The following is a 27681-nucleotide window of genomic DNA, read 5'->3' as shown; positions in this document are numbered from 1 at the left end:
TTCTTTTCCTTGTTGTTGTTGTTTTTTAAAAAATAGGATTCTTCACTCCTCCTCCCATTAGCTCTTTCCTTCCCCTATTAAGTTATCGTTTATAGGGGATTTCCCTGGTGGTCCAGTGGTTAAGAATCTGCCTTCCAGTGCAGGGGACATGGGTTCGATCCCTGCTCGGGGAACTAAGATCCCACACGCTGTGGGGCAACTAAGCCCGTGAGCTTGGGAGCCTGCGCTCTGCAACTAGAGAGAAGCCCGCGTGCTGCAACTAAGACCCAACACAGCCAAATAAATAAATAAATATTTTTTTAAAAGTTATCATTTAGGGCTTCCCTGGTGGTGCGGTGGTTGAGAGCCCGCCTGCCGATGCAGGGGACAAGGGTTCATGCCCTGGTCCGGGAGGATCCCACATGCCGCGGAGCGGCTGGGCCCGTGAGCCATGGCCGCTGAGCCTGCGCGTCCGGAGCCTGTGCTCCGCAGCGGGAGAGGCCACAACAGTGAGAGGACCGCATACCGCAAAAAAAAAAAAAAAAAAAGTTATCATTTATATACTTATTAAAATGTTTAATAGTATAGAAGTATGTCGAGGAAAAAAATGACTAGCCCCTGTTATCAGTTTGGTGAGCTCCTTCTAGACATTTTTTTTTTCTTATATGTTTATATACATTCTTTTAGTATCTACTATGTGCTACATATGTGTGTTTAACTCTTGCTCTACAACTGCTAATAGTCTTCTGGGGTAAACATCACCCAATCGTATTTTCTCATCGTCACACAGTCTTATCTTGGCAGAAACTTTCTAAGACCTGTAGCCATGATTCCAAAATACAATTATTAACTACAACATGCTACTTTATAAAAGCAAAGAAGTTATTCTTCGTGCACATAAAGATGGAAAAATCTCTTCCCTTGAGAATCCTGCATTATTATTGCTTAATCTCGGAGTCTGTTTTCTTTTCTGTAAAATGGGGATATCACGTGCCCATGTCCAGGGTTAGTTTTAGTTAAACAAGAACTTTCCTGTAAAACACTAATGTGTAGAATGTTACTCAGACACCTGATAACGTGTCCTAACTACAAGGCCAGTCCTTCTTAGCCTATATCATTTCACCAACAAATATTCAGATTAAAATTCAGAAGCAATTCGTGGCTTTATAGTAAACATCAGAAGCCTCTTCAACCCAGGAAGCTACCCCAAAGACCCAGGGCATCGAGGCTAAGACAGAAAGAGAGAGACAGGAGACTGAAAGATACAAAATGGGAAGGAGAGAAAACGCTGAGAAAAGTAAAAGGTGCGCCTGCTAAAGGGGAGCCAGCCGCCATTAAATAGCTGTCTCCTGGCCACCCGCCGACCTGCGACCTGCTCTGCGTGTCACCACATGGCCTGAAGGCCCAGGCAGCCCGGCGGCCCGCGGAGAGGCCCTCATGACCTCAGCCTAGCGTGGTGCCACCTACACCTCTCCTCAGGACGGTCGCTCATCCGTGGCACTACTCAGTTGTCTCTCTGCAAAAGCAATAATGCCTTCCCAGTGCGTTCTGCTGAGCGGTGCCCACGGCTGCCAACAGAGCTGGTGGGAACCAGGCAAATAAGATAGATACAGGGTTTGTTCTGAAGGCAGCTAAACCTTATCCCTACATGACCAGAGGGACTCCAAGAGTACTGGCTGAGCAGAGGAGTGTGGAGGGAGCTGGAACGAATAGAGAGGAGAAGCCTAGAATCTACAGAGCACAGGCTCACCCCAGAGCTGAGGTCCTCAGAGGATGGTCAAGGTAACACCTGGCCCTTGTAGGGAAAGCATTTAGTGAGCCCTCTGCCAGATCTACCAAGTCGGAAACTCTGGGGGTGTGATCCAGCAGCCGCGTTTCAGCTGGCCCTTCCGGGGACTCTGGTGCGCCAGCCTGGAGGCATTAAGGTCCCCAGCAGGGGAGTGGTGAATATACGGGTAATGCTTTAAAATCTACAAGGAGGGTAAGCAGTGTACGGAACAGGATGGACAGAGACCAGCTGACGTGGGCCTGGACTAGGGCAGGGACGTGAGACTGGAGGCGCTAAGCACGAATGAATGGGACTGGTAGGTAACTGGATGCAGGAAAACAGGAAAGGAGAGTCGGAGGCCTGAGACAACAGCAGTTCCGATTTATCCAAAATAGGAAACTAGGGATTGGGGGTAGGTTTGAAAAAAGAGATGAAGTTTAGCTCTGGATATATGGAGACCCTATCTCTTCAAGACAACAGGTCAACTCCCCAGTTCCAACTTTGAGAATCACTGCTCTGGAGTATCGTTTTATAACAAACTTTTGCCTAAGTAATTCTTTGGTTACACTACCGTTTTGGTGGTATATGATCTTCAGGACTTTGAGAGGCATGCTGGTAAAACAGCCAAATCAAAGTTAAAGAAGCTAACCACATCCCAAATAAGGCCATCATCTTGGCAAAGGAACCCGAGGACAAGACATTTATTATTACTCTAATTAGCAAAGTAGCAAAAGTTTGACGATAAAGCAGTAAATGAATTCTATGCCAGAACTGTACAATTTAAGGTATAGGTGAAACACTGGGTGACAGGTCACATTGTCACTTAACTGTAAGGCGTACTCTGTAATTTCAGGAGAGGAGCTGAGTGAAATGAGGGTAGGGAAGACCGAGCAACAAGGTCTGTGTTTTGTTGCTCCATGATGATCACAGTATGCCCATAAGGCCTCATCATTTTTTTTTTTTAATGGTTAAGATGGTAAACATTATGTGCATTTTATCACAATTAGAAGTAATATTTTAAAAAATTTTTAAATTAATATATTTACTTTTGGCTGTGCTGGGTCTTCGTTTCTGTGTGAGGGCTTTCTCTAGTTGCGGCAAGTGGGGGCCACTCTTCATCAGGGTACGTGGGCCTCTCACTATCGCGGCCTCTCTTGTTGCGGAGCACAGGCTCCAGACGCGCAGGCTCAGTAGTTGTGGCTCACGGGCCTAGTTGTTCCACGGCATGTGGGATCTTCCCAGACCAGGGCTCGAACCCATGTCCCCTGCATTGGCAGGCAGATTCTCAACCAATGCGCCACCAGGGAAGCCCAGGACTCATCATTTTTTTTTTTTAAACATCTTTTTTTTTTTTTAAATTGGGTTGAACTATTTTTTTTTAAATTTCATTTATTTATTTTTGCTGTGTTGGGTCTTCGTTTCTGTGCGAGGGCTTTCTCTAGTTGTGGCAAGCGGGGGCCACTCTTCATCGCGGTGCGCGGGCCTCTCACTATCACGGCCTCTCTTGTGGAGGAGCACAGGCTCCAGATGCGCAGGCTCAGTAGTTGTGGCTCACGGGCCTAGTTGCTCCGCGGCATGTGGGATCCTCCCAGACCAGGGCTCGAACCTGTGTCCCCTGCATTAGCAGGCAGATTCTCAACCACTGCGCCACCAGGGAAGCCCCAGGACTCATCATTTTTGATGTGCATACGAGTTACCGTTCATCTTGAACGAAAGTGCTACCCAAAAACCCTGGGTGTTAGCAACCTTAGTTACACCTGCAAGGTGAGGGCTTACATGCTGAGTGCAACAGAAGCTCAAATGTCCATATGTGCTACAGAATTGAGCCATTTCAAAGGCAGGGCATTTAACTATCGGGTTATCCAAGTACATGCAGCTATTGCTAGGAACACCTACTTAAATGAAGAAATATTTTAAATCTGGCCTCTCTGGACTTCTGACATAACCTACAGATGGGGGGTGAACAAAAAACAGGGAGAGCTATGCAGACAACCCCAGTGGAATGTGCAGGAAATTGGCCAATAAGATTGAGTCAGGGAGGATCAAGGGTTTTTTCTTTCCTCTTTAATGTGGTTTATACAGTTTTCCCACTTTTAAAAAAAGAAAAGATTGTGAGTCAGTGGGTAGTGACCATCCTACCGTCAAATCGCGGTCACGAGGATATTTGGCAATGGCTACACAAGCAAAGGTTCCTCTAGAGGTCAGTCTCCCCACGTGGGCTGAGTTAGGAAATAAAAGTTCAAGTTCCCCTCAGGGGCAGTAAGGACAGGAAGACAGTGAACATCTGTGAATCGATGGTTCCCAGCACTAGAGCTCTTGCCAATATTTGAGAAAAAGGAACATTTGATGGTGAGACTCATTTTGCATCACTCCCATATTTAAATGCAAAAGCAGGGACTTCCCTGGTGGCACAGTGGTTAAGAATCTGCCTGCCAATGCAGGGGACAAGGGTTCGAGCCCTGGTCCGGGAAGATCCCACATGCCGAGGAACTACTGAGCCTGTGCTTTAGAACCCATGAGCCACAACTACTGAAGCCTGCACGCCTAGAGCCCGTGGTCCGCAACAAGAGAAGCCACCACAATGAGAAGCCCACGCACTGCAACGAAGAGTAGCCCCTGCTCGCCGCAACTAGAGAAAGCCCGCACGCAGCAATGAAGACCCAATGCAGCCAAAAATAAATATAAATGAATGAATGAATGAATAAATGCAAAAGCAAATTATTACATCCTTGAGGATTTCTCAGGGATAGAAAGGCCTGAGCTTTACAAATTGTGGTCCCATTTATCTCCATCTAGAAAATGGCCCCAACAGTCAACCACCTATTATGTTACTACCATTTATTTCCTCTAAGGAGATGGATTGGGGGAGGGCAGGAAGTAGGAGGGAGGGAGGGAAGGAGGGAGGAGGGGAAGGAAGGGACAGCAGAGAGGGAGTGGGGAGAACCCAGTAACATCTAAAGAGGCTGCTGAAGACTGGGCTGGATTTTATCTAATCCACCTCTAGGGAGAAAAGCAGCAGGTGGAAACCACAGTTTTTGGGGGTAAAAATGACTTTTTTTTGCTCTTTCCAATATCATCCATGTAAAATACACTCCTCCCAGCACACAGATTTCACATGCATCTCACCTGTTCAGGCCACCATCACCTGCAGCCTTTTATAAACAGGCACACAGAGACTTTTCCATCCGGGGACCTAGACGCTCTCTGGCCATCAGTTCTATCCAGCAACACGAGATCTTTGACAGAGCAAACTAGGGCCTTTATTCAAGACCAGCCAATAGGTGATGTTCCCAACCAGATGTTTTAGGATAATGAACAGGGTATTTTAAAAATACCTAGACTCCTCCATTATGTTGACATAAATGTAACCATGCAACCATGAACCCTCAGGTTTACTACTTGCGCTCACCATTTAACCAGCCAACTTCCTGAGATCCTTTATACACAGTGAGTGAAGAAGGGGCAGAAGCATCCGTTACAACCGGTGCTGGGTGTTCTCATCTGAGTGCAGGAGGTTTGGAAGGAAGTATTCACTTCGAAGATGAGAAAATGGACAAACAGACGGTGGGGAGACCTTCCCGTCTCAGTCCCACGTCTAAAATGCGGCAGAGCGAGCTTCAGACCAGCCTGTAGGACATCCAGGTTCAAACTCGCCCACACACGGTTCATCTCCACCTTGCAGGAGACAAGCCCAGATCCTGGTGGCCACCTGTGGGGGTCTGGTTCTCTATCACTCTCCTCTAATCCTCAGGAGGCTTTCCTGTCCCCCCACCCCAGTTTCCTCTCCAGTTTTCAGCTTCCTGAGCGCCCCCTGTACCGACGGGAGGACCTGCCTAAGGAGTGGGGGAGGCCGACTCAGTACTTAGCAAACCAGTTCTGTGCCGCCAAACACAGGTCAATCTCGTCACCAGAGAAAACTAGCCAACTGCACGAGGGAAAAAGCTCCCTCCCACCTCCGTGGAAGGGGAGAGTTCAGAGGCACAAAATCCAAATTCCCACAAACACACACTGGTCCAGCAAAACAAGCCTGCCTGTAGCGTCTCTGAGTGCTGGCCACTGAGAACGTGCGAGGCAGTAGCTCACAGGCGGAAGGAAACGCGTCTGTTCCTTACCCTTGCTCGGCCCTTTAGAGGCTGCTGTGAAGGCGGGGTTTTTGCCCAGAGGCTCAGAAGGCCTACATCTGCCATGTTTCATTCGACAGGAGTGGACCTTGCTTGGGGCGAGGCTAATTAATTAATTTACTTATTTAATTATTTATTGGGCCGCATTGGGTCTTCGTTGCCGCACACGGGCTTTCTCTAGTTGCAGCGAGCGGGGGCTACTCTTCGTTGTGGTGCATGGCCTTCTCATTGCGGTGGCTTCTCTTGTGGCAGAGCACGGGCTCTAGGCACGTGGGCTTCAGTAGTTGCAGCACATGGGCTCAGTAGTTGTGGCTCGTGGGCTCTAGAGCTCAGGCTCAGTAGCTGTCGCGCACGGGCTTAGCTGCTCTGCAGCATGTGGCATCTTCCCGGACCAGGGCTTGAACCCGTGTCCCCTCCATCCCATCCTCTGTGCCCCAACTGCTAGGACAACTGGCTGAAAATGCCCTCTGAAGTTGTGATGTTTCTGGAAAACCTGTGTGAAAATTCTCTGAATTTCACAGCAACAAGGTCGCCAGTGGTGGGGCTAGAAGGGCACATCTCTGCCCACCTCTTTACCTGACCACATGCATAATCATATCACAGGGGAGAACAGGCCGTGGGGAACAGTGACAGAAGCTTGCAATTACAAATGGTAAGTAAGTGTGCGTTAATGCCTAATCACAGATCTACACAAGGATCCCAGACAGATATGAAGCCAGAGCCTCATACCAAGGATTCTTCCAAAGTCTCACACGCTCTCCTAGTCGACTGTTCCCAGGCTTCCCAGAGATGAGAATGAGGTTCACGTTTACGTTCATATTTACACATGACTGCAGGAACAAGGCTGCCCCCTCCTTTCCTCCTAATGTGGACCTGGCTCAGACCAAGGCCTGAGGAGGCTAACGCCCCTCGCAGATGCCCTGCCAGTCTTCCGCAGATGCCCTGCCAGTCTTCCGCACGCCCACAGGGCTGTATCAGAGGAGTGAGTGATCCCGCCATCTGGCCACACCTGCCCTTCCTGGACAGCCTTCCTCTTGCTCTGCCCCTGCAACTTCCCCTCGGGCTCATCCCGACGCTGCTGCCCCTCATCCTGCCCAATTCAACAGCTGCTTAAGCCCCTCCACTCAGGTCCAGAAGGGCATCGCCATCCTCGCTGTGTTTTTCCAGCTTTGCTGAGGTGTAATTGACAACACTGTAACATATCTACAGAGGACAATGTGACGTGATACACACACGCGTCGTGAAAGGATCCCCCCATGGAGTGAATTAACACATCCATCACCTCACATATTTACCCTTTTAAATCTTTTTTGGACACTTAAGTTCTACTCTCTCAGCAAATTTCAATTATACGATACAACATTATCAACTACAGTCACCATGTCAGACATCAGACCCTCAGACCTTATTCCTCTGACAGCTGAAAGTCTGGACCCTTTACCAACCTCTCCCTGTTTCCTCCACCCACCCAGCCCCTGGCAACCACGATTCTACTCACTGTTTCTAGGAGTTCAACTCTTTTTTTGGGGGGGCACCATCATCACCCCTTTGCCTCCACAAGTCCATGGTAAGAACTTCATAAAAGCTTTCAAACAACGACCTGCTCTCTTCTCGTGTGGAAACTGCTTTGCCAGTTTGCAAGGAAGTCTTTACACCCACACCCTGTGTTGAGCGTGACTCTGCCAGCCACGGGGGAAATCCTACTCAGTGACAGACTCCATAGGCACCTGCACACATGGACTAAGAATGCCAGTCCGTGTCACAGTGGGCACGTGAGCTGGGAGGCCAGAGGTTTGTCCAGATGAGCAAAGGCATCAAGAAGGCCTCCCTGGAGGAGGGGACTTTTGAATTCGAAAGACTGAGCACGTCTTCCACAGGCTGGATGTGCTACCCTTAGTTTGCTTCTTTCAAGTTCTTCCTGATAAAGAACTGTGGTTCTAGTTTTATGGCATGAAGACAAGTCACTCATGTGACTCTTAGTTTGAGGATGGCCCTTGTCCTCTGCCAGGGCTGGAAGGAGTCCTTGGTGGTCCTTCCTGCTGGACTGTACACTCCACAAGGGCAGCAGCCTCTTCCTGCCTGATCTGGGCACACCATGTATTTGCTGAATGAATGCCCATCTCATACCTACTCTGTGACTCAGGGAGGATCGAATCCAGAGTGTCACAGCCTCTATATTTGACTTTCAGCAGCAAGGGATTAAAATGCTAAGGCAAATTCCTCACCGTATATATATCCCAACATATGAATGTTTAAATCTCAACCTTTCATGCAAAAGGGTCACCCAGCCAGCATGTGACCTGGATGTCATGAGGTTATCTGGGGTGGAAGTAAGTCATCCATCACGGAGACAGGATGAGTTATACCCAGAGAACTGGTTCTACATATTAAAAGGTATGAACCCACACTAAGCCAAGCCCTGGTAACAAGTCTAAACAGTGACTCTGTTAAAGACTGACTGGTCGAGTTACCAGAGGTACATTTTCAACTAAGTTGTGACAGTCTTCAAATGAAGCCTTTAAAACGCTAAGGGGCTTCCCTGGTGGCACAGTGGTTGAGAGTCCGCCTGCCGATGCAAGGGACACAGGTTCATGCCCCGGTCCGGGAAGATCCCACATGCCGCGGAGTGGCTGGGCCCATGAGCCATGGCCGCTGAGCCTGCGTGTCCGGAGCCTGTGCTCTGCAATGGGAGAGGCCACAACAGTGAGAGGCCCGCGTACCGCAAAAAAAAAAAAAACAAAAAACAAAAAAACCAAGACGCTAAGGACTGGAAGGTATAAAAACGTTTTTACTCGCTACGATGTATTCCCTTCTCTAATTTTTAAGAACAAAACAAAACAGTTAACTTGAGTTTTCGTTTCAGTGCATTATAATCTCGTGGTAGGTCTCAAAAATCTTTCCAACGTAATTTGAGAAGATAGCCATCTCAATGCGTGTAAGACATCTTTCATCAATTGGAGGAATTCACATACTCTTCCTGCCACCTCCTTCCCGCAATGGCAATGGTTCTCGTCTATACTTTGTAATGGTTTGTTGCCTAAACCCCTTAAACCCAGGCCCACGACCCCATGAGCACCGAGTTCTGCTCTAACCCCACCTATGCCCAACCCGGTCCAGGGAAGGCAGAAGCTCACCACAACTCGCGCGGGCTGCTGTCCAGGTTCTGACAGTGCTCTGCCCCTCCCCCGGCCCCCACCTCCACCTCATTCTTGACAGTTTCTGATCCTATCGATACATCCAACCTGTGTGGGGGACCCCAGACTCTGTTTCTTACCCTACCTGTACCTTCTCCTCCTTCCATTACTACCTTTGGACTCATCTGCCTGTAACTCCATTTTCAGAAGAGTCTGCCCCTGGGTTTAGAAACTCTAGCCACTGACTCGTCAAATTTACCTACCTACACGGATCCAAAGTTTCCTTATTATCCTGCTTTATCCTTTTCCCCCGACCAGAGTCCTAGTTATAGTACATAACTTTCAACTACCGTAATGAGGCAGCATAACAGAGTTCCAGAACTTCTACTAACCTTATGGTATAATTTCACCTCTGTGGGCTCAGTTATTTTCTCATGTATAAAATGTGAGGGTTCAAAGAAAAGACCTTCACGGAAGAAGAAACCAACATTTACTGAACACTTCTCTTGAGCCGAGTGGATGCTGCTTGCATCTGTGCAGTCTCTGAACACTGCGGGAGGGAAGGTCCCATCACTTCCGTTCTCCAGATGAGGAATCTGAAGGTCAGGCTGGGTGAGCTGCCCAAGGCCGCCTGGTTCAAGCAGAGCAGTCAGGTCCAGCCTCGGCCACAGCTGCCCCTGTCCCTCTAGTCCCTTCCGGCTCCAAAATGCTCTCCTACACCCCGTAACTGCAACTACCACGGCCTGGGCCCTGACCAATCCCAAGGGGTTTCTGGTCACTCCAGCAAAGATCACCTTCATGAGTGGGACATGAGATCTCAATTCCAGAGAACAGGTTGAGACCAGCTAAAACTGGAAAACTTGCACATCACTTGTGAATGTGATTTAAAAAACAAAAACCAAAAAAACCCAGATATACACACAAAAACTTGCTTTCATCCCCTGCTCAAAGTTACGGAGCTACAGTAGAGAAACGCTGTGGAAGACAGAATTCTTCCCGGACACGCACTGTTGCAGGTTGGGAGCTGTACCTGCAGACAGAGGGCAACGGCTCTCTAAATAGGGTCTTGATCAAACCAGGCTCAAAAATTTATGAGAGACTTTTGGGATTCCGTTGCCAACTCCAGTTTTGCTGCCCTATTCTACAGCGTGTGTCTGTATCACCTTTCCTGCACAGGTCTACAGCACGGGTGCTAACATCCACCTTATTACCCTGATTTGTAAAAGGAAATTTTAGAAGCTTTAACTTATCCAGAACCTCTGTGCTGCTGCTTTATTTATTTATTTTCTTGCTTTTTTTTTTTTTTTTTTTTTTTTGGCCACACTGTGTGTCATGCAGGATCTTACTGCCGTGACCTGGGATGGAACCCACGCTCCCTGCAGTGGAATCGTGGAGTCCTAACCACTGGACTGCCAGGGAAGTCCCCACTGTGCTGCTGCTTTAAAAGAAAAGTGTGACTGGGAAGCAGCCCGTGTGGGTAGTGATGAGATGCAGCCAAACCCAAAGGGCAGATTCCTCTCATTCTCACAGCCATGAAGAGTTTACGGGAAGAGGAGGGTGAAAAAACTGCCTGTGCAAAATGGGAGGGGTGTGTGAAGGTGGGGATGGGCAAATGGTGCTTACTTGGCTTCAAAGTGGGAACAAAGCAACAATGCTTTATTCCGCCGATCAGCCCCTTCAACAGTGCCAGCCAGACAGGCTCCTGATTAACACTTAATGAATTAAGTTACTGTTTCTGCCATGCAAGTCCATATGACGATGCTAGCTAGACAAAAGTATCTATGTTACTAAGTATCATAATCCCAAATTCAATATTTTAAGTTCTTTTTTAGATATGCAAAGCAAATTTTGTGTCTCTTCCTAAGACCTACAAATTCTGAAAATCAGAGCTAAATCTATTCCTATAAGCAAGGAGAAAAATCAGGAAGCCATACCCCAGGTAATGGAATTAGAGATTTTAATTTTCTTTCTGCTTACCTGCAGTTTTAAATTGTTCTACAGAGAACATGTATGATTATTTTAATAAGGCTCAATGACTTTATGCTAAACTGGAACTTAAAAACCACATTGTAAGTGCCTCTCCAATTTCTCATACGATAAGAATTTGGCTTTTTAAATTTTTACAGTTACTGCTTAATTAAAAATATCTTAAATCTATACTGGCCAAGTACTCTTTTCAGAGTGATGGCAATGCTACGGTGAGACACCAGGTCCTCTGCCAGAAGAGAAGGGATGCCAAAAACTTCACACATATTAGAAAAAATTAACTTCTATTTACGTTTGGTATATGACTAGCTGTTGTGAAATACTAAGTTTACCTTCTAACTAGAAATAAAATACAAAGCCAGCTTTCCTCAGCAGTAGTTCATTCTATTTTTACATTTTGGCATGAATTACACTGACATATCATTTTATATATTTTAAGAGTTTCACATTAATGAATCCAAGAAATTGTCTGAAATGAAACAAAGAACTGAAACCCTATAAATAACAAAAAGGTATTAATTAGGCCAGGGCTTCATTTGGAAGGACACACTCTCCTGCTCGTGACCATCAGTCCAGGTCAGAGGAGGGCAGGGAGGGGGTGGGGGGCGACCATTCACTGCTACATCTAAAAGTACATGAGGTGATTCTCTGTTTCCCAATGCTTTTCTTTTGCAAGTCATAAATCCTGAAAATGAATTCTGACCTGGGTAGGGGAAAGCAGGAAACTACAGAGAGTAGGTGAAGAGTCAAACCACCAGGGCTTCCCTGGTGGCGCAGTGGTTGGGAGTCTGCCTGCTGATGCAGGGGACACGGGTTCGTGCCCCAGTCCGGGAGGATCCCACATGCCGCGGAGTGGCTGGGCCCGTGAGCCATGGCCGCTGAGCCTGCGCATCCGGAGCCTGTGCTCCGCAACGGGAGAGGCCACAACAGTGAGAGGCCCACGTACCGCAAAAAAAAAAAATTAAAAAAAAAAGAGTCAAAGCACCAGTGAACACCTGGCTGCTTCATCTTTTCTATTAACCTTAAAAAGAGATTCTCGAGGTAAGGAAGGTAGAGCAGGAGCGCTGAGACCCTCCCTTTGGACTTCCCGATCACCTCCCCCCGCAGTAAGCCCGAATTACGGAACATCACTCTCTGCTTGGTTCTTAGAGCGATGAGAGCCTGACCTTTTGTTTGGCCAAGTTAAACACAACCATGGCACCCAACTCTACCTTACACATCTCTTTTTTTTTTTCCTGATTTTTTTTTTTACATCTTTATTAGAGTATAATTGCTTTACAATGGTGTGTTAGTTTCTGCTGTATAACAAAGTGAATCAGTTATACATATACATATGTTCCCATACCTCCTCCCTCTTGCGCCTCCCTCCCTCCCACCCTCCCTATCCCCCCTTACACACCTCCTGAATGTCCTTGATTCTTCACACCCATCCTAAATTCTGTGGCCACATGAACCCTGCAGGCTCCCAGTCCGGCCTCATCCTGTTAGAACTCCCCAAGCCCCAACTCCCTCACGCGAGAGGCACCAGAATCACAACTAACTGCTGAACAATCGTCAACAGGAAGACACCGGAACTCACCAGAAAAGACACCCCACATCCAAAGACAAACGAGAAGCCCCAGGGAGACGGTAGGAGGGGCGCAATCACAATCAAATCCAATCCCATAACCGCTGGGTGGGTGACTCACAAACTGCAGAACACTTATACCACAGAAGTCCACCCACTGCAGTGAAGGCTCTGAGCCCCACGTCAGGCTTCCCCACCTGGGGATCCGGCAATGGGAGGAGGAATTCCCAGAGAATCAGACTTTGAAGGCTAGTGGGATTTGATTGCAGGACTTTGAAAGGACTGGGGGAAACAGAGACTCCGCTCTTGAAGGGCACACACAAAGTAGTGTGCGCATTGGGACCCGGGGAAGAAGCAGTGACCCCAGGGGAAACTGAAACAGACCTACCTGCTAGTGTTGGAGGGTCTCCTGCAGAGGCGGGGTGGTGGTGGTGGTGGTGGTGGTGGTGGTGGTGGTGGTGGCTGTGGCTCACCTCAGGGACAAGGACACTGCAGGCTCCAGTGCTGGGTTGCCTCAGGCCAAACAACTAACAGGGAGGGATCTCAGCCCCACCCATCACTAGACAAGCAGATTAAAGTTTTACTGAGCTCTGTCCACCAGAGCAGCACCCACCTCTACCCACCACCAGTCCCACCAACCATGAAGCTTGCACAAGCCTCTTAGATAGCCTCATCCACCAGAGGGCAGACAGCAGAAGCAAGAACTACAATCGGGCAGCCTGTGGAACAAAAACCACATTCATAGAAAGATAGACAAAATGAAAAGGCAGAGGACTATGTATCAGATGAAGGAACAAGATAAAACCCCAGAAAACCAACTAAATGAAGTGGAGATAGGCAATCTTCCAGAAAAAGAATTCAGAATAATGATAGTGAGATGATCCAGGACCTCAGAAAAAGAATGGAGGCAAAGATCGAGAAGATGCAAGAAATGTTTCACAAAGATGTAGAAGAATTAAAGAACAAACAAACAGAGGCGAACGATACAATAACTAAAATGAAAAGTACACTAGAAGGAATCAATACCAGAATAACTGAGGCAGAAGAACGGATAAGTGACCTGGAAGACAGAATGGTGGAATTCACTGCTGAGGAACAGAATAAAGAAAAAAGAATGAAAAGAAATGAAGACAGCCTAAGAGACCTCTGGACATTAAACGCAACAACATTCGCATTATAGGGGTCCCAGAAGGAGAAGAAAAAGAGAAAGAACCTGAGAAAATATTTGCAGAGATTACGGTCAAAAAATTCCCTAACATGGGAAAGGAAATAGCCACCCAAGTCCAGGAAGCGCAGAGGGTCCCAGGCAGGATAAAACCAAGGAGAAACATGCCGAGACACATAGTAATCAAACTGGCAAAAATTAAAGACAAAAAAAATTATTAAAAGCAACACGGGAAAAATGACAAATAACATACAAGGGAACTCCCATAAGGTTAACAGCTGCTTTCTCAGCAGAAACTCCACAAGCCAGAAGGGAGTGGCATGATATATTTAAAGTGATGAAAGGGAAGAACCTATAACCAAGATTACCCAGCAAGGGTCTCATTCAGATTTGACGGAGAAATCAAAAGCTTTCCAGACAAGCAAAAGCTAAGAGAATTCAGCACCACCAAACCAGCTCTACAACAAATGCTAAAGGAACTTCTCTAAGTGGGAAACACAAGAGAAGAAAAGGACCTGCAAAAACAAACCCAAAACATTCAGAAAATGATAATTCAGAACATACATATCGATAATTACCTTAAATGTCAATGGATTAAATGCTCCAACCAAAAGACACAGGCTCGTTGAATGGACACAAAAACAAGACCCGTATATATGCTGTCTACAGAGATGCTCTTCAGACCTAGGGACACATACAGATTGAAAGTGAGGGGATGCAAAGAGATATTCCATGCAAATGGAAATCAAAAGAAAGCTGAAGTAGCAATACTCATATCAGATAGAATAGACTCTAAAGGATGTTACAAGAGACAAGGAAGGACACTACATAATGATTAAGGGATCAATCCAAGAAGAAGATATAATAACAATTATAAATATATATGCACCCAACATAGGAGCACCTCAATACATAAGGCAAATGCTAACAGCTATAAAAGAGGAAATTGACAGTAACACAACAACAGTGGGGGATTTTAAAACCTCACTTACACCAATGGACAGATCACCCATACAGAAAATTAATAAGGAAACAAAAGCTTTAAATGACACTACAGACCAGATAGATTTAATTGATATTTATGCAACATTCCATCTGAAAACAGCAGATTACACTTTCTTCCCAAGTGTACACAGAACACTCTCCAGGATAGATCACATCTTGGGTCACAAGTCAAGCCTCGGTAAATTTAAGAAAACTGAAATCATATCAAGCATTTTTTCCGACCGCAACACTGAGATTAGAAGTAAATTACAAGGAGAAAAACGTAAAAAGCACGAACACATGGAGGCTAAACAATAATTACTAAATAACCAAGAGATCACTGAAGAAATCAAAGAGGAAATCAAAAACTACCTAGAGACAATGAAAACACGACCATCCAAAACCTATGGGATGCAGCAAAAGCAGTTCTAAGAGGGAAGTTTATAGCAATACAATCCTACCTCAAGAAACAAGAAAAACCTCAAATAAACAATCTAACCTTACACCTAAAGGAACCAGAGAAAGAAGAACAAACAAAACCCAAAGTTAGTACATGGAAAGAAATCATAAAGATCAGAGCAGAAATAAATGAAATAGAAACAAAGAAAACAATAGCAAAGATCAATAAAACTAAAAGTTGGTTCTTTGAGAAGATAAACAAAATTGATAAACCATTAGCCAGACTCATCAAGAAAAAGAGGGAGAGGACTCAAATTAATAAAATTGGAAATGAAAAAGGAGAAGTTGCAACAGACACTGCAGAAATTACAAAGCATCCTACTACAAGCAACTCTATGCCAATAAAATGGACAACCTGGAAGAAATGGACAAATTCTTAGAAAAGCACAACCTTCCGAGACTGAACCAGGAAGAAATAGAAAATAAAAACAGACCAATCACAAGTAATGAAATTGAAACTGTGATTAAAAATTGTCCAACAAACAAAAGCCCAGGACCAGATGGCCTCACAGGTGAATTCTATCAAACATTTAAAGAAGAGTTAACACCTATCCTTCTCAAACTCTTCCAAAAAATTGCAGAGGAAGGAACACTCCCAAACTCATTCTATGAGGCCACCATCACCCTGACACCAAAATCAGAGAAAGATACTACAAAAAAAGAAAATTACAGACCAATATCACTAATGAATATAGATGCAAAAACCTACAACAAAATACAAGCAAACAGAATCCAACAACATGTTAAAAAGATCATACACCATGATCAAGTGAGATTTATCCCAGGGATGCAAGGATTCTTCAATATACACAAATCAATCAATGTGATATTAACAAATTGAAGAATTAAAACCATATGATCATCTCAATAGATGCAGAAAAGGCTTTTGACAAAACTCAACACCCATTTATGATAAAAAGTCTCCAGAAAGTGGGCATAGAGGGAACCTACCTCAACATAATAAAGGCCATAGATGACAAACCCACAGCAAACATCATTCTCAATGGTGAAAACCTGAAAGCATTTCCTCTGAGATCAGGAACAAGACAAGGATGTCCACTCTCACAACTATTATTCAATATAGTTTTGTAAGTCCTAGCCACAGCAATCAGAGAAGAAAAAGAAATAAAAGGTATACAAATTGGAAAAGAAGAAGTAAAACTGTCACTGTTTGCAGATGACATGATACTATACATAGAGAATCCTAAAGATGCCACCAGAAAACTACTAGAGCTAATCAATGAATCTGGTAAAGTTGCAGGATACAAAATTAATGCACAGAAACTTCTTGCATTCCTATACACTAACAACAAAAGATCAGAAAGAGAAATTAAGGAAACAATCCCATTCACCACTGCAACAAAAAGAATAAAATACCTAGGAATAAATCTAAGGTTTACCTAAGGAGGTAAAAGTCCTGTACTCAGAAAACTATAAGACACTGATGAAAGAAATTAAAGATGACTCAAACAGATGGAGAGATATACCATGTTCTTAGACTGGAAGAATCAATATTGTGAAAATGACTATACAAAGCATTTGCAATGCTTTGCAAATTTAGCAATGCTTTAGCAAATTTAGCAATGCTTTAGCAATTTAGCAATGCTATGCAAATGCTTTGCATAAAGCAATCTACAGATTCAATGCAGTCCCTATCAAATTAACAATGGCACTTTTTACAGAACTAGAACAAAAAATCTTAAAACGTGTAAGGAGGCAAAAAGACCCTGAATAGCCAAAGCAATCTTGAGGGAAAAAAACAGAGCTAGAGGAATCAGACTCCCTGACTTCAGACTACACTACAAAGCTACAGTAATCAAGACAATATGGTAATGGCATAAAAACAGAAATACAGATCAATGGAGCAGGATAGAAAACCCAGAGATAAACCCAAGCACCTATGGTCAAACTAATCTACGACAAAGGAGCCAAGGATATACAATGAAGAAAAGACAGTCTCTTCAATAAGTGGTGCTGGGAAAACTGGACAGCTACATGTAAAAGAATGAAATTAGAACACTCCCTAACACCATACAGAAAAAAATTCAAAATGGATTCAAGACCTAAATGTAAGACCGGACAGTATAAAACTCTTAGATGTAAACAGGAAGAACACTCTTTGACATAAATCACAGCAAGATCTTTTTTGATCCACCTCCTAGAGTAATGGAAGTAAAAACAAATATAAACAAATAGGACCTAATGAAATTTAAAAGCTTTTGCACAGCAAAGGAAACTATAAACAAGTCGAAAAGACAACCCTCAGAATGGGAGAAATATCTGCAAATGAATCAACGGACGACGGATTAATCTCCAAAATATACAAGCAGCTCATTCAGCTCAATATCAAAAAAACAAACAACCCAATCCAAAAATGGGCAGAACACCTAAATAGGCATTTCTCCAAAGAAGACATGCAGATGGCCAAGAGGCACATGAAAAGCTGCTCAACATCACTAATTATTAGAGAAATGCAAATCAAAACTACAATGAGGTATCACCTCATGCTGGTTAGAATGGGCATCATCAGAAAATCTACAAACAAATGCTGGAGAGGGTGTGGAGAAAAGGGAACCCTCTTGCACTGTTGGTGGGAATGTAAATTGATATAGCCACTGGAGGTTCCTTATAAAACTAAAAATAGAATTACCATATGACCCAGCAATCCCACTACTGGGCATATACCCAGAGGAAACCATAATTCAAAAAGACACATGCACCCTAATGTTCACTGCAGCACTATTTACAATAGCCAGGTCATGGAAGCAACCTAAATGCCCATCGACAGATGAATGGATAAAGAAGATGTGATACATATATACAATGGAATATTACTCAGCTATAAAAAGGAATGAAATTGGGTCACTTGTAGAGATGTGGATGGATCTAGAGACTGTCATATAGAGTGAAGTAAGTCAGAAAGAGAAAAACAAGTATCATATATTAATGCATATATGTGGAATCTAGAAAAATAGTACAGATGGACCTGTTTGCAAGGCAGAAACAGAGACACAGATGTAGAGAACAAACGTATGGATACCAAGGAGGGAAAGCGGCGGGGGTGGGGTGGTGGTGGTGGTATGAATTGGGAGACTGGGATTGACATGTATACACTAATATGTATAAAATAGATAACTAATAAGCTGCTGTATAAAAAAATAAAATAAAATTCAAGAATTAAAAAAAAGCTTAAAAAAACAAAAAACAGATGTACCATACTAATGTTAGATGTTAATAATAGCAGAAATAGATGTGGGATTTAGGAAATTCTGTAATTTTTCTGTAAATCTAAAACTGTTCTAAAATCTCAACTAAAAAAAAATTTGATATAAAGAAGCAATTAATGAGTATGCAGCCAAAACAAAAAAAGAAACAAATACCTGAGTCCTTTTTAACCCCTGTGCAATGTGTTCCAGGTATCAGACAACCACAGGTGAAATCCTTCTTTCTCTAACAATTGACTACCGTCTTCTCCGCTGAGGGCAGGGACCCTGTGCCTGTCCTTTCCCCTCTCAGGATCCTCCGGGCACAGCTCAGAGCCCAGCGCAGGGCAGAAGCCCCATGAGATTACGGGACGAGCCTCTGCTCCGTGTGATGTGGCCAGACACCCAAGCAGCATCACTGCCTGTGTCCCTCTGCCCTATTTTTTTGCCCTCCTCTTCTCATCACTGCTGAAATTCTGTTTGGGGAGCACATTCAGTTTACAAAGTGCCCCACCAATATCTGCTTGTGATTAGGATCTTGCCCGACGCCGCCTTCGATGGGGCTTGGAACCTGTGGAGAGAGAGGCAGAGGCCCGGGGGCGGCCAGGCTCCACTTACCGCCACCTGCACCGACTGCATGGCCAGGTCGCACGGTGGCTTCAGGGCCCGCGGCCGTGTGGCATACCAGAAGGTGGTGAGCGCCGCGAACGCACCGAAGCCCATGAGCGTGTTGGTTGGAAGGGTGCGCACGTACTGCCGGAAGTCAACCATCTCTGGCATCCGAAAGAACTGGGACAGCTCGTGGGCTTGCATCGTCCTGGGTTGGTAGCACCCTACACCGATATCTGCCAGAGAGAAAAACGTCACGTTCATTCCAGGGTGGCGCGATGCTGCTCCAGACTCCCCGGGGCCGATCATCAGCTCGACGCTGGCTGACCAATCGGGGGCATTAAAGCCACAGGCTGATGGTCCAGGTCTTTTCCTGGCTGTCAAATCTCATTTTTCTAAAAACATTTTAGGAATTCGTTTTACTTCTATCACCTTGTGTAAAGTTTTCGTTGACCATATTAAAAAGATTTAGTCACTCAGAATTCCTGCCATATAATGTTCCAAGGGGCATAAGTTACTATTTTCTTGCCTTATATTCTCTCTCTTGTTCTCTTCCACCTAATCAAACACACTCAACTCTCATTATCACAGCTGATGGGGAGGAGAACAGAGAGCAGAAAGTAGCCCGAACCACCCGAAGGCCATCAGTTTCCATTTCTTCTGACAAAGCTCAGCACAAGCTCCCCAGCTGGTGAAAGAGACCAAGCCGGGTTTTGAGTGGGCCCCTCACCTTCCCCACAAAAGCAGCCGTATAAGCGCAGGGGAAACTGGCGTTGGCTATGCTAACAAAACAGTGTCACTTATATTCCTCAAGCTATTATAGCTAAAATAAATAATAAAAGGGTGTGCATAAATATCTAGAGATATTTATCTAGCAAATATCTAGAGAGATTATAGCATAGTATTTGAGAGAAAGTACAAAATAGTATTTAAGATCCTAGATTCTACAGCCAAATCCCACCCCCCCAGCTCATCAGCTGTATGACTGGGGACAAATCACTTGCCCTTTCTGTGCCTCAGTTTCCTCAACCATAAAAACAGCACCTATCTCATAGGGCTTTTATAAGGACTAAATGGTTCACATAAAGAGCTTAGAATGGTGTGAGGCACCACAATGTGTTCAATCCACGTTGGGCATTATTATTATTTCCTCTATCGACATTCTGTGATTAGTCCTGCATGGAGAACAGTAAGAGACAGAGGTAACAAAAGATGACACAACTACGAGGAGTTTACATACAAAATTAAGAAGCCAAAACACACAGAAGAAAATCAGATGAACAGCCCCATATATATATTAAAGCCTCAAATTGAATATTATAAACAATTTATATATATATATATCAATGTAAAAATTAATGTGCAGTACAGAGAACAAATAAGAATAATTCTAATTAGAAAATTATTGATGAATAACTGCTCTAAAGTATGTTTGGCAGTACAGGGAAGGAAATCCTAGGAAACGATCTGAAAGACTTTTCTCAGAAACTGCCTGGCAATGCGACATGTTAACCTTTATCATTAATTCAGACGGTATTTTTGAGCTCCTTATTTTATGTTTTTTAAACAGCTAGGTCCCAAGACTGAAAATCGTTTTTTTTTTTCCAAATATAGAAATCCTCTTCAAATTTAAATCTTCATCACCGTATATATCTTTTTACAGAGCTGCAGAATATCAGGGGCTTTCACTGGCCGTCAGTTCTCTAGGAGGCAATGTAATGCAATCTTGTGCTACAACAGCCCTGTGTAGGCATACATACACACACACAGACACACAGACAATTTTGAGCTTTAACATGACAACGGAGAAGGAGCAGGTAAGTGCATTTCTGCAGGTCATAACTGTGCAGAGAAAGCACCAGCACTTATAAAACCACTGACCATCTGTGCCACCAACAGCTGGCTGCTGGGTGACACACCACTGCAGAAACAGACTAGGCCGCGGGGTAGGGGCGGAGTAGGGGGTGGACGTGCTCACCCGGTGCTTAGCCAGCCTGCCAAGGTCTCTCAGGGCATCTGTCACATGCGCAGTCCTGTGCTGCTGCCCACTGGGCTAAAGGTAACTAGCAGACAAAATCCGTACTTGACTTCCCAAGAGAACAGACAGTGGAGGATAGGCCAATGAGAAGCTGGGCGCAGTCACCCCACTGGGCAGGGACAGGACCAGTGAGTGTCAATGCCAGTGCCAGTTCCGAAGACAGACACTGTTTTCTTTCTGCTCAGCATCCCAAGAAGGAGAGACAATGGGCATATTTTTTTAAAACCACTGAAATGAACGATCAGATGTTGGGTGGTCATGTCAAACGGACATAAGACAGATCAAGAAAGTAACTGATTATCGGTACACTGACAGCAGGTTTCTTCTAGATGAATTCACAACTCGAACTGAACTACCCCAGCCATTCAACAAATCTGGGCATCTTGTGTGGGCTAGGAGCTGGGAAGAAAGTGCCAGATGAGCTGGTCTGGGCTCTCAACGGGCTAACCAGCTAGTGGGGGAGATAAACAAGCAGTATCTGTCTGCAAGGTGGAGTAAGTGTTAGCACCGTTAAGATCCAGTGATCAGGGAAGACCTCTCTGAGGAGGGGATGTTTACACCGAGACCTCGAGGATAAGCAGACAAATCAAGTCCAGGTCTTACTGGCCCCGAGTGGTCAGATTTCACAAACAGTATTGCAACCCCACGGTTGCGCAGAAACCTTATGCATACAGTGTGCACACCTGCCTTTCCCTCCAATCATCTGGCTGTCTGTATCACCCCACAGCACTTCGAGTCTGGATGGGAGGTACCCACCCTATTTATTACACACAAGCCTGCCCTTCCCTCCTCTCTCCCCAAAGTCCCTGAAGTCATTTCCATGAAACCTAGATCGTGCGAATTTACAGGAGTTGTTCAACAGACTCACATCCCTGTGTGAGAATATTAAATCATCCCCCCAGAAACAAACACAGTCATAAACAAGTGATTAATTTTTTATATTCTATTATATTCAGCATCAGCAATAGGCAAGCTACAAGTAGACGGCGTTGTACTAAGGAAGAAACGTCTACTTCTAGAAATAGGTCTAGGAAAGAAAACTTAAAACAAAACAGAACCCAGAAAATTGCTGATTCGGTAGCATTATACTAAGAAAGAAATAAGTCTATTTCTAGAAATAAGGAAAGAAAACTTAAAACAAAACCCAGAAAATTGCTGATTCGGTAGCATTATACTAAGAAAGAAATAAGTCTATTTCTAGAAGTAAGTCTAGGAGAGAAAACTTAAAAAAAAGAAAAAACAAAACCCAGAAAATTGCTGATTCAGTAGCATTGTACTAAGAAAGAAATGTCTATTTCTAGAAATAAGTCTAGGAAAGGAAACTTAAAACAAAACAAAACCCAGAAAATGGCTGATTCGGCAGCATTGTACTAAGAAAGAAATGTCTACTTCTAGAAGTAAGTCTAGGAAAGAAAACTTAAAAAAAAAACAAAACAAAACCCAGAAAATTGCTGATTCGGTAGCATTATACTAAGAAAGAAATAAGTCTGTTTCTAGAAATAAGTTTAGGAAAGAAAACTTAAAAAAAAACAAAACAAAACAGAAAAGTGCTGATTCAGTAGCACCCATGCAAGAACATTTTATTAGGTACTAATCCGTAACACTAAGGATTTCAATCCAGCTAAATTCTTATCTTTCGTGGGTGATGATGACAAGCTATCGCAGTTTAATTCATGCCTTTTAGCTGGCAGCCAGGTAGCGAGCTGCCAGTCCACTTTGCTGAACAAATGGGCTAATGCTGTCCATGGGAGAACTACAGTCCACACAGGGAAGAACGCAGGCAATGCCTCACGCAGATCCACGTAAGGGAGAACTCTTCGATGTGAACGGGGAGCGTTATAAATCTTTTCCCTGCCATTTAACTGCTCTTAAGGAAACGGCACTTGGGCTATTTAGAAATGGAGGCAGACCTACATTCAAAGAAAATTAGCCACAATAAATAATAGCCTTTCAATGCTCCAGCTGAACACAAACACCACGTCTTAAGACAGTCCCAGCAGGTCTCTAAGAAGTATCAAGACTCACGTACTTGCCAACAAGCGGTTAAAACCCAGATTTTATGCTTGTTCCAACGGTGCTCTAGTTGGAATCTTTTTCCTAATTCTTAAATTTCCACATCACCATCTCAGGCAGTTTTTTATAGCCCAGGCATATAATCATGGTGCTGTTTGCTAAGAACATGATTCAGTCGGCTTTTAAGCCGGCTTAAGCGGCCAGTATTTGTTGCACACACAAGGCTACTGGCAGCCAGCTCCTCCTCCCCTATAGCTACTCTCACACCGACAGAAAGTGAGCTCGCTCAGTTGAGTCTTTTGAAATTCCTATAAAGCTGGAGTCTAAAACCACAGGATGACGGGGAGTGTACCAATGGTGGGGGAAACCTGACACAAGCTCACTGCAAAGAACCAGAGCAGAGGACGCCTTTAAATAGACCTGGGTAGAAATAGATGTACGAGCAGGGGAATAGAAACTGGACTGCATGACTGTCAGAAAACAGAAATCCTGGCACCCATCTGCCCGAACTTTGGGAAGAGGAGCTAAATGATACAATTAGCATCAATGTGGTGTTTTGGAAAGGCTTTCACATCGTGTGTCTCACTTAAACATCAAAATATAAAATCTGATGAGGAAACAGAGGCTGGACACTTAACAAGGCTTCCGGAAGGTATCTCCCAAGACCGGGACACCAACCCAACTAAACTCATGCTTTTTCCTCTACAGGAACAATTCTTACCCTGTGCTGGGCCGCTGACTCGCTCCACTGAGAACATGCACTTGCTTGTTTGCACCTGGGGCTCACAAGCCCCCCACAGCCCACACCCCAGGTTAGGAACCATGAGAGCAAGCAGCCTCTACAGGTCCCTCCAGCACTCACACGCCACAGTATTAGGAGAGCTCGCCATCTGAAATCCATCTTACTCTCCATGTCCTACAGAACCGCTAGCATTCACCCCTTTACCTTGGCCTGGGAGCATGTGGGTTCAAGGCCCACTGTACACAAAGGGTCACCTCTTACCATTCCGTTTGCACCAGGAAAAAAGTGGCTCAGGGCCAGAGGTGACTCACAAGGGCATCATTCTCTATGGACACACACACACACACACACACACACACACACACGCACACAGCTCCTGCGATTCTGCAAACAGATACTTACATTAGCATTTTATTTTCTTCGTGTCATTTATAAATCCCCCAAATGGGTGAGCTGGATGTTTCTCTCCTTCTAAAGTTCCTCGAGCTTTCATCCAGCTAAATAATAGCGGTCTGATGGACTATTTCACCAGGAATGCAGCCCTCAAACAAACCCACACAAATAGTACCCTTGCCCCGGCAGCAGCAAATGAAGAAGTCCTGACGTCTCGCCTTCAAGTAGCAAAAAGCCAAGCTGGCGAGATGCTGCCATTCTTTATCCACCTCCTCCCCTGCACAACAGGCTATTTACAGAGGCCTGAAAGTGCCCTCTGTGTCCGGCACTAGCTGGGCACAGCTCAGCCTCGAGAGCAACAAGAGAGCAGCAGCCAGACCGTGTGCTGTTCTTTCAACGGGGCCTCTCCAGACCCGCTGGATTCTTGCTCCTTAACCCTGGCTGGCAAAGTACCTAAAGCTAGATTTGCTTGAACCATCCCCTCTGGAACCGAAAGAGCAGTCAGGCTCCCTGCAGAGAGTGGGAGCTACAGAAGCTCCACAGAGGTGCCCAGGCCTGCTGTTCCAACCCCATCCCACGGGGGAATTCCTGACGGCGGTCGCTGCCCCTGGACCATCTCCTCATCCTCAGCACAAGAAGGACAAGGACCACTTGGGTCACTCAGGGATCCCAGGCACAAGGAGCAAGTAGTTCCACAGGGAATTATCCCCGTCCACCGCCTTGGGGCTTTCCTCCCCAAGGAAGCATAGTAAACCTTAAAGCCGCCTAATTTTCATTTAAGTGATTCTGTGTGTGGATCCCCAGTTCCATTTCCAAGAAGATTTTAAAAGGACAAAGGGAGCGGAGATGCTTTGTTTTTAGAAAACTGTTCTATTGAAATAGTTGAGGCAAGCTGAGTAATTCTACACTCAAGCACTCCCTGCCCATCTCCTTAAAGCTGTCCCAGTGCGGGACACAAAGCTTTCACAGGCAAGTATAGGGCTAGACTGACTTTCTACCAGTAAGATTAGGGCCAGGCCTCACCCGTTCACACTGGCCACCGGCCACCACTATCACATACATCCCAAAATAAAGAGATTCTAAATATAACGTGCCCAACTGAAACAGATCAACTTTTAGGGATCAGATGAAACTGGTCAAATGCCTGCTTATTACAGTCTCTGTATTCACCAAGCTATACATATATTTAAGTCACACAACAATATACATTACTTTAGAAATATTTACTGGTTTTCTATTCACATTTCATTAATATTTTATTCAAAGTCTTTGAACATGCTTCTTCCAACAGGGTCTTCAGAATCTCCAAAGCCACATTTTGAGGATTAACAGTTTTCTGTGGCCTATCTTCACATTTTTCTCTTCCATTTAAGCTGGTTAAGTGGAAGCATTTTTTGAACTCCCATCTGCAGTTACCACTGCAAAAATTCTCCCAGGTCACAGGACCACATCTGTATAATGTTAGGACAGTTAAAAAAAAAAATCTGTCCTATGGGTCCATATTCATATAACTAAACCACATACTTCACTGCTTTTTAAACTGATGTTTAAAAGGTTTTTATAATAATATCCAACGCTTGCCTTTGTAAAGTCCAACCCCCAGAAGTAATTACCCAGCCAGCATTCAATTTCTTTGCCTTAGACTTTTACAAGAACCCAAGATTTGGATTGGCAGGTGTGGCTTCAAGACAGGGTGCCCAGGCTTCCCTGGTGGCGCAGTGGTTGAGAATCTGCCTGCCAATGCAGGGAATACGGGTTCGAGCCCTGGTCCGGGAAGATCCCACATGCCACGGAGCAACTATGCCCGTGCGCCACAACTACTGAGCCTGCACTCTAGAGCCCGAAAGCCACAACTACTGAAGCCTGCGTGCCTAGAGCCCGTGCTCCACAACAAGAGAAGCCACCGCAATGAGAAGCCCACGCACCACAACGAACAGCAGCCCCCTCTCGCCGCAACTAGAGAAAGCCCGTGTGCAGCAACGAAGACCCAACGCAAACAAAAATAAATAAATAAAATAAATAAATGAAAAAAAAGACTGGGTGCCCCTCTACTGATGTTGTTCAAAATAAAGTGCCCGAGAGAGCACTCCGTAGCGTGAAAGGCTTGGTAAGACTTTAACGTGAGGACTGAAAGAGGGTTTGGGAAAACCTCACCTTCTATTGGACACGTACATGATTTAATATCCACTTGGGGGTACAAACTTCGAAAACTTGCAGACGCCATTCATGAGGCTTGGAAGTAAACTGCATAACAACAATACAGACAGAAAATAGAGAATAACAAGGTGCCAGTAGGTGCAAAAGAAACCGTGGACACCATCACACCGTCTCGGGGGAGCTGTGTGTGGACGCAGGAGGTGAGTGTGGCCTAAGAAAACGAGCGTAACTTCAGGCTCCGGGGATGAGAAGCAGCTCCCCACCTCAGCTCAAGGATCTGGAGCAAGTTAATCTGGAACGCATGACAGGGTAAGCTGCATGGGAGATGGGAAGGAAGATGTTTGGGGAAATCAGCGTGAGGTTACGATGTCTGTGAGGCCACTGTGAGTGAAGCACGTAGCACGTGTCAGGCCGGTGCGAAGCAGTCACCCATGAGAGCACGTGTACTAACAGTCCTCACTGCACCGAGTTGTTACTGTCAATGCAAAGACCAGGAAACCGTGCGGGGAAGGTCAAGTCCCTCCCCAGCGCCACACAAGAACAGGACTAGAGGCTGGGCTGAGGGCAAGGCCACTGGACCTTAAGAGGCAAGTGCTGGCACCCAGGCACACGGTGATTCACATCTACACAAAGGTGGGACACAATGCAGAGGATGACAAAAAGCGAGGACACATGGGGCTTTAAAAAGCTGGGATGTGACCCCCAATGTCCACCCACAGGTGAAGAGATAAACAGAATGCGGTGCATGCACACGATGGAATATTCTTCAGCCTTTACAAAAGACGGCAATTCTGATACACGCCATGACGTGGGTGAACCTTGAAAACGTTATGCCAAGTGAGAGAAGCCAGACACAAAAGGACGCATACCATACGATTCTGCTTATACCAGGGGCCTAAAATAGGTGAATCATGGAGACAGAAAAAGACACACGGGGGTGGGAGGTTTACTGCTTCACAGTACAGTTTCTGCTTCGGAAGATGAGAAATTCTGGACTAGAGTGTGGTGATGGTTATACAACGCTGGAAATGTACGTAACGCCACGGAATGGCACACTTAACGCCACAGAATTGCACACTTAACGCCACGGAATTGCACACTTAGCGTCACGGAATTGCACACTTAGCAATGGTTAAAATGGTAAATTTTATATTACTCATATTTTACCAGAATTTAAAAAAATGTAATCACTGAAAAAAAAATATGTACCAGGATTCAGTAACTAAGTGGATATAAATGGAAAAAAGAGAAGGAATTGGAAGGTGAGTTTTGGAGTCTGGAGAATGGTGGTGGAGCCATGAAGTGCGGAGGTGGCCGTGAGGCATCTCTAGGCCCTCGTCCTGGCGCAAGTGGAAGGGCGATC

The 27681-nt window shown here is 45.0% G+C and overlaps 1 protein-coding gene across 6 annotated transcripts in view; it reads right to left on the bottom strand.

Annotated features, from left to right (window-relative positions):
• Positions 1-27681, bottom strand: part of ACSL1 (acyl-CoA synthetase long chain family member 1) — a 72243-nt gene that overhangs the window by 32509 nt on the left and 12053 nt on the right. For 3 of the 6 annotated variants that reach the window (XM_060136665.1, XM_060136667.1, XM_060136666.1), the window contains one exon: positions 18985-19211. In XM_060136665.1, coding sequence (XP_059992648.1) covers positions 18985-19211 — 227 coding nt within the window. Of the gene's footprint in view, positions 1-18984; positions 19212-20953; positions 21049-23042; positions 23064-24170; positions 24464-27681 lie in introns of those variants that run through there. The other 3 variants (XM_060136668.1, XM_060136670.1, XM_060136669.1) reach the window with 3 other exon arrangements.

Source organism: Lagenorhynchus albirostris, chromosome 21 (genome assembly GCF_949774975.1).
Source record: "Lagenorhynchus albirostris chromosome 21, mLagAlb1.1, whole genome shotgun sequence".
NCBI lineage: Eukaryota > Metazoa > Chordata > Mammalia > Artiodactyla > Delphinidae > Lagenorhynchus > Lagenorhynchus albirostris.
This window is presented reverse-complemented; position numbering and strand designations above follow the sequence as displayed.